We start from the raw sequence: 12,302 nt of genomic DNA, 5'->3' as shown, positions 1-12,302 counted from the left end.
GTCGAGGTTTCCGTCTTGAAGCCTGATATTATTATAGCCCAAAGGTGATTAGGTTTATTGGGCCATGGCCTCTACTTATTTTTACACAGGAAATCATGTAGAAATTGAAACGGCAGGCCCAACGATTAGGCTTTGTTAGAAAATGCTTTAGTTCCCTGGAGCTCGTGATCCCCTCTCCTGCGATAATCAGCCCTCTTCCGCGCGCTATGTATTTAGAGAAATGAAAAATATCAACTTACATCCTCAACACACCGTGTTGAGTTGAAAAAAAAAAAAAAAAAAATTTATTTACACTCCACAGTTTCAAGATTGGAATCACCTAGAGTTGCCTCTTCCACAGCATCAAATACCTTGTCGCATCAAATACCTTGTCAACCGTCTGACTCGCCACTCCTTGCTTGGCCTCCCGTAGCTTCTCCTCCGCCACCATTTTAATCTCTTCCATCTTTTTAAACACTTCAGCCAGCGAAACCGCTTGCTTCGCCTCCCAGAGCTTCTCCTCGGCCATCTTTTAATACTCCTCCTTGTTGAAGTCCATGTCAAGCAGTCTACAATAACTGCTAAGCAGGTAATTAAAAATTGAATGCATTCATGTAAGTGAAGAGATAGTATGTCCACCTATAAATTGAGGCTCTTAGCGAGAGCCTCAGATACACCAAAGAAGAAGAGAAAAGAGAGAAAGAGACAAGAGAGCTCTGAGAGAAAAATATGAGTTGAGTTGAGCTGAGCTGAGTTGAGTTGAGTTGAGTTGAGTTGAGTGGAGTGGAGTGTGACCCTCCTCCTCTATAATATTTTCTTGTGTTCCACTATTTATTAGTGAAGCTCTTTTCTGTAGACGTAAGCAGTTGCCAAATCACGTTAGATTCTTGGTGTCACTATGTACATGTTGGGATGTATGTGGAGACTTTTCTTGAGCTAAAAATCGAGAAACAGAGTGTCTGTTTGACGTGCGCTCGAACGAAGCTCAACTCGTGAGTTCGCTCAAGTCTCGAACGATAGTAAGCTCGAGCGAGACATAAATCCTAGTGTTCGCTCGAGCCCCACTCGACCCAATGTTGTTTTGGTCGTTCACTCGATGCGTGCTTAATATGCCGCTTGAGCGAAGAACGCAAATTTTGCTAGATTAGGGTTTCCAGTGCCGTTTGCTAGATATATGTCATGTTTGACTTGTTTTGAGCCACAATATATTTAAGTTGGGAAATAATAATTTAAATATCAAATTAAATTATTAATTAACATATAGTTAGTGTAATTGTAAAATATGAAAAAAAAAATTAAAAAAATTATTATTAAAAAATAATATTATATTATTATTTTGACTAATTCAATGGTTAATCCAATATGAAGTTGTGGTTAGGGAGATTTTAAATTTATGAAAAATATATATTTTTCATCAAATTTTAAAGATAAATTTGATCAAACCAATGTCAATGCTCTTAGTGCATGCATGTAAAAAGTCATATATATGAGAAATTCTATTTGTAGTCATGAGTGAGAGACTACATGTGCAACCTCATTGATGAATGAGGATAAAATGAAAAAAATTTATTTTAAAAAGGATATTATTGTAATTTTAAATTTTTTTTAAACATAATTGTATGAACTTATATGAGCAATTCCTATTTGGAAGATGAATGTAGACTAACTCTATATATAAAACACACCATATAATTAATAATATTCTCAATATCGTATTATAAACTTCCCAATAGCTAGCTTACATATACTTCTTAATAATTATAATTTTGTTATAGTTGATCAACTTGATATCGCGATTTCTTCAACGTACGTGAAAATCGGGTCGTCGACAAGTAAAAAAAAGGGCTGCAAATGCTAATTAATTAATAGGGTTTCGATAATTATATTTATTTAAAATAAAATTTGAAGTCTTATATAGTATTCTTATATATAATTTTCTTATAATTATACATCAGTGATTCATTGTAAAAACCCCAAATAAAAACTAAAATCAACACGATAATTATCATTTTCAAAAATCAACTAATTAATATTTCATATCTACGTCAACTATATATATTATTTTCCTATTCAAATCCATGCATTACTTTGGCACCCCAAGTCTTCAGACATGAATAAAAGAAAAACACAAAAAAGTTCTCAAAACCCTGCATCAGGATCTTGTTTTTATTTTTATTTAGACATTGTAGCCCAAGTCGCTAGGCTTTATTAGAAAATGCTTTAACTCCCTCTGGCGGCTCTTCATCCCCTCTCCTTCGGTAATCATGAGCCCCATCTTCGTGTTCCTCCGACCTACGCTTCACAGATTCAAGTTTCGAGTCTCCCAAAGTAGCCTCTTCCATAGCATCAAATGCCTTGTCAGCCGTCTGACTAGCCATACCTTGCTCGCGATCGGCCTCCCGCAGCTTCTCCTCAGCAATCTTTTTAAACTCTTGAGCAGTCGAAGGCGCTCTCTCTTGATCTGCTGATTCACGGATATGGCTTTCCTTGCAGCTTGCTTGGCTATAACTCTGAAAACGTACGTTCGATCATACTTAACACAGTACTTCGATCAATCCAGGATGAGATTCCGAGATGGTATAGCAGATGATATTAACAAATAATTAACCGCCATATATACATTAGGCGCCTTAATTTACACTATCAATATTAAAAAAATCCGAGCAAAGAGTAATTAATTAGCAAGGAAATTGAAAAGATAGAGCACATTCGTCGTACCTTAACGGACTTCATGTAGACATATGCTGTCAAGGGCTTGGCTAGGAATACTGATGATCGTAGGGAGGTATTGATCAGGGGAAAGAGATGGCCACCCATATCGGATACCCTATAGGCACACAAACTCAGATAATTGCAGAGTTTTCCTGAAATCGCGTTAGTGGATGACTAAAGTGAAATATTGGATGTGATGTATGTATAATATAGTTCAGAGATCATGTGGGCATGCCGCATGTGGCATTCGTGTGACGTGGCTTCATTCGCTGGTGCTTCAGCCTTCACTAGCAACGTGGTGCTGAATAGATTTGCCATTTCGACAAAGGCATGCAATTATTTTTGTATTTGTCAGATAGGCATAAATTAAAGGTTCTACATTATGTCTCCTTCCTCAGGTCCCCTCCTTGACCTTTTTCCGGCTGGGCCTCTCTTGCAAACTTCCAAGGGCTATAAAGACCATTAATTTACCCAATAAATTTATGCTTTGGGTAGAGTTTGAAAGGGATAGAAATAGTCATTCTCGGTCCATTATGATAATTTGGATCTCGATTGGTATAGTCGAGAGCCCCCAGTGTGCTCTGGTGTGACTGTGCTTACGTTTATGACAGTGAATGAAAAATAATTACTGAAAATGTAAAAGTGAGATGAACACACAGATTTACATGGTTTGACATATTGTCTACGTCCATGAAGGTTTTGGGAAGGAGACAATCCACTATAATAAGCTTATTTACAGTCTCTCATACTTTCTGTACAATGGAGATTAGAGCTCTATTTTTCTGGCAGAGATCTTATCGCTAAAGCTCCTCTCCTGAGATTGAAGAAGCTGAAGCAGAAGTCGAGGTCAAAGAAGTCCCTTGGAGTGGTCTAGCCTTTTCCTTTTATATCTCTCCTCTTTTCGTGTGCCACTAAGGAGTGGTAAGGATTGATCACCTTTCCTTAACCGACTAGGTGAGCGAAGATTCACTTGCTCATTTGCTACAGCAGTATTTTTCATAAAAATAAAAGCCAAAAGTTTGAGAACACTTATCTGGAAAAACTTCATATGCTCGTTCAGTGATTTTAGCGCGCTAGAAAATCGTCATTCTTTCGCTTCCGGTGTGAAAGCAACTCAGATCCCACAGATGGCACTAACTATTAATGCCAAAAATTGCACAACAACCTAAAAGGGGAGAAATAGTCATTTACGGCCCGCTATGACGATTTGGACCTCGATCTGTGTATTTTGGAGCCCCCGGTGTGGTTTAGTGTGCCTATACGTATGTTTATGACAGTGAATGAAAAATAAATAGTGAGAATGTAAAAGTGAGATGGACACACATATTTATGTGGTTCGGCATATTGCCTAGGTCCACAGGGGTTTTTGGGAAAGGGAGAGTCTAGTATAATATGTTTATTTACAATCTTTCATGATCTCTCATACTCTCTGTACAACGGAGAAAGCTATATTTTTTTGGTAGAGATCTTGTCGCTAGAGCTCCTCTCCTAAAGTTGAAGAAACTGAAGCAGAAGTCGAGGTCGAAGAAGTCCCCCTGGAGTGGTCTAGCCATTTCCTTTTATATCCCTCATATTTTCGCCAACCCCTTGGGAGTGGTGAGGATTGACCGCCTTCCCTTACTTGTTTAACATCTTCATTTACTTTCTGTTTTCTTCTTTTCTTTTCAATGTCCACCTTCCCTTTATCCTGACACATTTGTCTCCTCTTTGTCTCCCCTTCCTCCATCTTCTTTTGTCTTTTAGTAGTGAGACATTCTCATTGGGCAAGACTATAGGCTTACTTTAGGCTGTGTATATTTTATTCCTTTCAGGATGGTGTTAAATTAAGTCGTGTATAATATGTGGCCTTCGGCAAAAAGCAGGAAGACTCTTTCAAGATTGAAATTAAATTAAAACAATAGCAAAATCATAAGAGAAGGCATATGAAAACCAAAAACTCTATGTACAGTCACTTTTGTGTATCCTTTGAGCACTACACTGATATGATTGGTTTCATCACTTTTTGTTAATATAAAATAATTGATTTAGTCAATCACATCAATAGAATATACAAAAAATATATAAAAGTAACTATATATAACAGAACTCTAAGAAAACACAACAGCATGCCCACTTCAACGAGGGATATTGTTGTTCTCGAGTTCTCGGGCTATGATGTGGGTCCTAACCTCAAATGTACCCATTCATATATTTTATTTTATTTTTATTATTTCTTTTTTCTTAATAATTAAAAAAATATTGGTAAATTTATATTATTTTTTAAAAAAGTTAAAGATATTTAAAAAATGCTTAAAAGAAAAAAAAAATTATTTACACTGATATGCATATTTGGGATACAAATTTGGCTCGTTTGAATAGTGAGATCAGATGAGATAATTTTTTATGAATTGAATATAATATTATTTTTTAATATTATTATTATTTAAAAATTTTAAAAAAATTAAAAAAATTAAATTATTTATTATATTTTATATAAAATTTTAAAAAAATTATAATGATTCATTTTTCTATCCAACCCTTTGTGTCGTATTGTCCTTTATACACGCACACGTTGCATAGGTTTATCCGAACAAATAATGATAAAGTTACTACTCTACTACTAGCCATCTACTACATTTTTTATATTTAATTTTTTATTTTACTTAATGATTAAGGAAGTGTGTATTAGTAAAGCTATATATATTTTTTAATTCTTTCTTAGTGATTAAGAATGTTAAATAAATACTTCAAATAAAATGATAAAAAAATAAAAAAATTTGAAATACACTTAGATAGTAGATGAATAGTAATAGGGTAGTAATCCTATCACTATCCTAACATTAGGTGGGCAGTCAACTCTGTGTGGCTGTAGTGTTTTACCTTTCTGGTATCCAATTCGATTTTGTTTCATTTTTTTAAATTTCATGGGACTAGAATAAAATGCAAAGAATTCTCACAAAACCTCAAAAACAGGAAAAACCTTCCTTAAGTTCACTCGTCCAAACCCAATTAATCCTCGCAGCTTCGGCAATCATAACTCGTTCGAACATGATTTAATTTTTTTTAATCTTCAAACGAAATTAAACCATGAAACCTAAGCTTTTCGAGTCAGAATTCGAGAATGTATGTGAAGGCATCTTTACCACCCAAGAAGTAAGAGTTTCAAGAGCGCCATCCGAATATAGAGACCATTCTTTGCTTGTCTAAAATAAGCAGCCCTTGGATCCCTATCAACTTCCACAGTAATCTGCACAAATTAATGACAAGTCTAGATAAACCAGTAAAATACATGCGAAGAACTTAATGTTGACGATCACAAAAAAACATGTCAATGTCACTTAAAACATCGAGTGATTACCTCATCAAGCCTGGGGAGAGGATGCATGACCACAGCATGCTTCTGCATAACATCCAAGACAGCCTGATCAACGATGTACTTGCCTCGAGCTTCTTCATAGAGGTCGAGTCTCTCTCCAAACCTTTCTTTCTGAATACGAGTTTGATACACTACATCACACTCAGAAGCCACTTCCATTAAATCAGAGCTTTCTTCCCACTCCACTCCCTGAGATGTCAAGTAGGCTTTTATATCATCCTGAAACGAAATGAACATATTCAGAGACCTAAACACTAATTTTTTCTTTAATTTTTTTGACTTCTCGTTTGCCTAAATCAACAAAACTTGAAATTCGCAGCAAGAATTTCTTCACCGATTAGCACTCGTTTGAGATCATTCCATGAAACATGGAATACCAATAGGTGAATTTGAGAGACAATTGCATCAACACTGACCTTCATTTCTACCACATCGGGAGAGACAAAGTAAATCCTCACATCTTGGTACTTGGCAAGCAAGTAAGCAAGTGAGCGGACAGTCCTTCCATTGGCAAGGTCACCCACTAGCGCAACTTTGATGCCATCTAGTTTTCCTACCTCTCTTTCAATAGTATAGACATCCAAAAGAGCCTGCATAGCACACAAAAGCAGGGAAAGATCTTTGAACAAAACCATTTGTGAAACTTGCTACCAGCAATCAAAAAGTGTGAAGTGATAAATAATCGTCAAATGCAGATATAGAACATCATCGTGCCTCCAGATTAGAATGTAAAAGACATAATTAAATTCACCATGACAGAAAACCAATCATTACTATAATGGTTTATGAAAATACTTGCAGATGAACACAACATATTGTGTTTTGCAGCATGCCTTGGATGCAAGATGCTGCTTACCACCCACATCATATATCAAGAGAAGATTAAATAAAAACATATTACCAAACCGTTCCCAGTATATGGTGCTCATTATATCAAAGAAAAAAGATGTTCATTCTTCATCAATAGACTTAAGTTTCAACTGTCCGTACATGTAGAGCAACTAAGCTGAAACAGATAGATGTGTATTGATCTGGTGTACAGGTTCTATGCTGATCTTCACGTTTGTATATGTATTGGAATAGCAATTCTGCATTAATAAACACCTGTGGTGTATAACTATTCTTTGTATGAAAAGAACAAAATGCCCCTTTATTACAGAATATAAGTAGCAAATTGGACAATGCTCATGGAAAACGCTCTCACCGAAGGCAACATTTCGTCTCCAGTTTCCTACTTATGCATTTGATTTTTCTTTTCTCCCAACACAATCTGCTTATAGACTGTTCTAAGGAATTTACAGACTATCAAAAAAAAAAAAATTCAGTATCATAACTAAGAACAGCATTTGGCATACCTGTGTAGGATGTTGCCCAGGACCATCGCCAGCATTAATAATAGGAATGCCAGCTATAGCTGCTGCTCTTTTGGCAGCACCACTTTCAAAGTGCCGCATCACAATTATATCAGAATAACCCTCAACTGTCCTTATAGTATCTGCAAATCAAACTCCTATATCACAATCAAAATGCAGCAACCAACCACTAGGAAATTGATCAAGCACGTGAAAAGACTTACCTTCAAGTGTTTCACCTTTAGCTGCTGATGAAAACTCCCGTGCATTTTCTGTTGTCAAAACTTCCCCACCTAACCGTTTCATGGCAGACTCAAATGAAAGCCTAGTCCTAGTGGATGGCTCGTAAAAGAGAGTAGCCATAAGATAACCCTTAAGGATTTGGCTTCCGGGATAATTATTTTCTATCTTCTCCATGTCATTCGCAACTTCAAATATGGCACTGAGAATATCCCTATTAAATTGTTGGGCTTCAATTATATCATCAAGTTGAAATTTCTTCCCTATGGAAAAAGAAGGTGCAGTCTCAACTTCCAATGAATGGCACTGGATTCTGTCGAATCGGTCAGTTTGTTCCCATTTTGATAGTATACTATGGGGTAATAACCTCGAATGTGACTGATACATTGACTTGATGCATCCTGATTGCTTGAAGAAAAGATTTGAAGGATTGCACGAAAGCTCTTTGTACCAATTTAATGTTTTGGGAGCAGCCACGCTCCCCTGCAATGAACATGCGAAAAACGAAGATGAAATAGCCATTCCACTTCACAGAGTCAGTCTATTAGGTACGGTTTCAAGAACTTTGGAACCCTGTAATTACAAACAACAACAATATTAAGTTAGAACAGAGAAAAATAATAATAAAATACAACACGATCTGAATTAAATTCAACGAGGCATTTGAATTACAACACGTTGATTAATAAGCACTTTAGAATATTTCACAAGTAATTGCAATATCGAAAAAGAAAAGGTAGAATCCAACATGGAAATCAAACTTCTCTCATTTAATGATACATTACATTCTGTGAACAGTAGAATCGAAGTGAAACCCGTTAGATAGAGAGAGGAATTGAGAGAGGAAAATAACGAGACAGAGACAGGGCGGGTAAGAGTAAGCTTACAAGCCCGGCGGTTTGTTCACGGCAACGATGCGTGGGGCTGCTACGTCAGATTCGTTGGCGGCACTTCGAACGGGGGCTGTGCAATACGGCGGCCGTTGTGGAAAGTGGGAGATTGGCAGGATGCAGGGATAGAAGCGAGCGACAGAGGAGGAAACGGTATGAGAGACCGAGAGAGTGACGGAGAGAGAAGCAGACACGGACGAGATTTACCTGTGTCGGGGTGCTGCAACAGACGACAAACGGGACAGTGCACGACGGGCGGTGTGGCGTGAGTGTGGGTGTATTCTGATGTCTTTGGCGTGGAAGGCTGAAGAGGGTTGAATGGCGAGCTGTTGTGGGAGGCGCTGTTGGCGGTAGCCCAGTGGTGAGCGACCGCTGAGAGTTTTAGAGAGAGAGGTGGGCGGCAACGAGAGAGAGAACGACTGAGAGAGAGAAAGAGGCTGAGGGAGGGAGAGAAGCTCATAGAGGTTATAGGCGTGGACTTGTGGTCGGACGTCGAGGAAATGAAGGGAGCATAGCGTTGAGCTTGGGCAGCAGAAACTCACAGAATGAGAGAGCGGGACGGACGGAGAAAGAGGGCTACTGGAAGAGAGAGGGAGGAGCGGAGAGAGTAAGAGCGAGAGAGAGAGAGAGGCGCGGGGGCTGTTCATCACTTGTACAAAACAGCGTGGTTTCGTTCTCCGTCTTTTATTTCCTGGGCCGGCTGGGCTTAAACGGATATTGGGCCTAGTCTTTGGGCTGGGTCATGACAAAATCCACTCTGAATACAAACTCAGAATACCAGTCTCAATTGATTTCATTTGCTAGATTGAACATTTGCCCTGACTAGTTTAAAGTCTTCGTAGTACCTACACTACAGAGATCAAGCATATTTGTTCCACGGCATAATGACGAAATCCCTAATATAAAGCTCAAACTTGAACATCAGATTCCTCTTAAACATTAAAAATAAAAAATAAAAAATAAATAAATTGAAGCCAAACCAAAAGGCCGAAAAGCAAAAGGGAAAAAAAGCGAAGATAAACAAACATCTTTTCATCAGGTCTGCGCATACTATTCACGATTAAATATTGGCCCGGATCATTCAATAAAAAGGATTATTCCCAAAAAATAAAAATAAAAATAAAAATAATAATAAAACTAAGGAAGGAATAACGATACTGACAAATCTTCTCAGTACCAAAACTTGTAAAAATTAAACCTGTTTGATTAATAAGAAAATGAATAAAACTACAAGAAAAGATCCGATGACAAAATGAGGACTTCAGAGTTCTGCAGTAATCTCCGGCCACCAAAAACAAGGAGAAGTACACAAATATACAATCGTTTCCTCGGCAACCGAACGGAGTGTTAGGAAACCGAAGACGAAACTGAGAGAGAGTATGGCTTTTGGATATTTGAAACAAATATTAATATAGTAGAGATACTGAGAAATAACAAAATGATTAAATAAAAAATAGAGGGATTGAGTTTGGATTTACGTACAGGAGAAGGAAGAAAGAGGAGAACGGTCACAGCAGCAAAAACCTTCCCGAGAGAGCTGTCTGTTTGCCACGAAAATATTTAGCTCCGAGAAACAGATATGGTTTTGGAGTGAGATTTTTAGAAAATTAATAAAATAAACAAAATGAAACGAAAATAAAATTACGAAAGCTTTAACCAAATTTATATATAGTGATATTCGATGAATTTATGAAAAGTTTTTTTTGGCGGAAAAAAGGGGAAAGGATTCGCGGTAAAAAGATATGTTCGATTTCATTTAATTTATGGTAAAGTGACTTGTGACTGATTTGGATTCCCGGAATTTCATTCCAATCTTAGGATCCACAGTAAGAGATATATGAATGGCTCAAGGCTCAAGGCCCAAGGGAATGTTTGGCAAACAAAATGGAATTTTCTCATACATATTACCTAATAATTTAATATGATTTGTATTAAAAATTTTTAAAAAAAAACCTTGTTTTGTATTCTTGTATTAGGTTTCAATCTACTTTTGGATACTATTAAATGTTTAATAAATATTATAAATTTTTTTTCATATGTTTAAGACTGGTTTGAATTCAAAAATGAAATAAAATAGTTTTAGATTTTAGATCAGATAAGATGTTTTTTAATATTATTATTATTTTGAGATTTGAAAAAGTTGAATTGTTTATTATATTATATTAAAATTTAAAAAAATGATAATAATGAAATGAGATAAAATGAACAGTTTCCAAATCTGGTGCGGGCAAAAATGGAAGGGAAAAACACAAAAAAGGAGATGAAGATGGAGGCTCTCCGTCTATGTGGTGCGGGCGAAAAAGAAAAATAGACGATATCGTGGTGGGTAGTGCAGCAAGGGAGCTTCGTTGGCAAAGGAAAGGCTGTTATGGAATGAGCGTATTTGAAGAGAGAGAGATCGAGAGATTATGGTTGCGTTTGGATGTTGAAGTGAGTTGAGTTGAGATAATAAAATATTATTAGAATATTATTTATTATTATTATTATTATTTTGGGATTTGAAAAAGTTGAATTGTTTATTATATTTTGTATTGAGATTTAAAAAAGTTGTAATGATGAGTTGAGATGAGTTGAGAGGATTTTTGGTTCCAAACGAAGCCGTGTTGCTATTTGGAGAGAAATAAGATTTAAAAAAATGATGCATATAGCTACAGTTGATCATGAAATATGTTGAGTCACTAATAGTCAAAATATTTGGCTGATACAAAAGGCACTGTACATGGCCTGGCTGGCATAATGTTCAACTTTCAAAATGGAAGTATGGAATTGGATACCCCTCCTCCAAATTAAAAAATAAATAAAATAAAATAATAAAATAAAAATAAAAATGGCTGATGGCTAACCCAATGCATATGATTTTGACCTCAAATTAGCTTAATTCTTGGCTTGCAAGAACAAATAGCTAAACCCATGAGAATGCCCTTAAAGTGGATAAATATACAAATAAACCATGAAACTGCCCAACAAACCATGATCATGCCGCTCTGAAGCCTTGTGATGATCCACCCCCGACGTATTTTTTCATTAATAAATTTATTTTACTTGAGAATTAAAAAAAAATTCCAAATAAACAAACAACAAACACTTAGACAGAATGTTCTCATCGAGACAAAACTAAAAAACATCGGTATGAATCAGACCGATCCATTCATTTGACATAAAACCATGGCTGCTTTACTATCGTAATAAATAAACGCTCCAAGACCGGCTGATATGACCAATATAGAGAGTATAATGCACTATCAAAGTAAATTGCTTCATTGCATTGTAGGTGGACAACCTCTTGGGGCTTGGGGTGGTTGTGGCGGATGAGGCCGAGGCGGTTTAGGAGGAAATGGGAATGGAGGACGCAGAGGCTGTGGTGGCAGAAATGGGAATGGCACTGGGGTCAATGGCCCTCCATACCCACACATCCCGTAGAAGCACAAGACACGAACGGAGCATCTATTTCCACATTTGCCACAGTGTAACGGGCTGATATTTGTATTGATGCATTGACCACGACAACATTGCCAACTAAATGGACATCTAATCCCACACAAGCCACAGTTGTTGACATCTGAACTCACGTCTACACAACGGTTTCTACAACACCGCCTTCTGCCTGGAAACTCTCCCTGTTTGCATATCCAAGGCCTTTTCCAACACCCAGGGTCACGCAGGGGTTGGTGGTGGTGATTTGTGATTTTCCCAAGCCATGGCGAAGATGATGACAAGCCATCCTCCACATTCTGTTGCACCATTTTCTTAGGTACTGCATTTCCTTCCACAATC

At 36.9% G+C, this 12,302-nt stretch overlaps 2 protein-coding genes across 3 annotated transcripts; both read right to left on the bottom strand.

Annotated features, from left to right (window-relative positions):
* Nucleotides 1-2,005: 2,005 nt before the first annotated feature.
* Nucleotides 2,006-2,870, bottom strand: LOC108983399. Its single transcript, XM_018955012.2, has 2 exons — nt 2,698-2,870; nt 2,006-2,489 (listed from the first exon to the last, which is right to left on the bottom strand). Exons 1-2 carry the CDS (start codon nt 2,794-2,796, stop codon nt 2,178-2,180), a joined length of 411 nt encoding a protein of 136 aa, XP_018810557.1. The 5' UTR covers nt 2,797-2,870; the 3' UTR covers nt 2,006-2,177.
* A 2,766-nt stretch (nt 2,871-5,636) lies between these two features.
* Nucleotides 5,637-10,165, bottom strand: LOC108984511 (aspartate carbamoyltransferase 2, chloroplastic). 2 transcript variants are annotated; one of them, XM_018956495.2, is made up of 6 exons: nt 10,011-10,165; nt 7,623-8,211; nt 7,402-7,541; nt 6,463-6,636; nt 6,029-6,265; nt 5,637-5,917 (listed from the first exon to the last, which is right to left on the bottom strand). In XM_018956495.2, exons 2-6 carry the CDS (start codon nt 8,158-8,160, stop codon nt 5,810-5,812), a joined length of 1,197 nt encoding a protein of 398 aa, XP_018812040.1. In that variant the 5' UTR covers nt 8,161-8,211; nt 10,011-10,165; the 3' UTR covers nt 5,637-5,809. The 2 variants fall into 2 exon arrangements, with proteins under 2 accessions (XP_018812040.1, XP_018812047.1); XM_018956502.2 differs by lacking the exon at nt 10,011-10,165 and adding an exon at nt 8,526-8,628.
* Nucleotides 10,166-12,302: the final 2,137 nt, after the last annotated feature.

Source organism: Juglans regia, chromosome 2, assembly GCF_001411555.2.
Source record: "Juglans regia cultivar Chandler chromosome 2, Walnut 2.0, whole genome shotgun sequence".
In the NCBI taxonomy this organism is placed as follows: domain Eukaryota; kingdom Viridiplantae; phylum Streptophyta; class Magnoliopsida; order Fagales; family Juglandaceae; genus Juglans; species Juglans regia.
The sequence above is the reverse complement of the archived record's forward strand: the minus strand, read 5'-3'. Positions and strand labels throughout refer to the sequence as shown.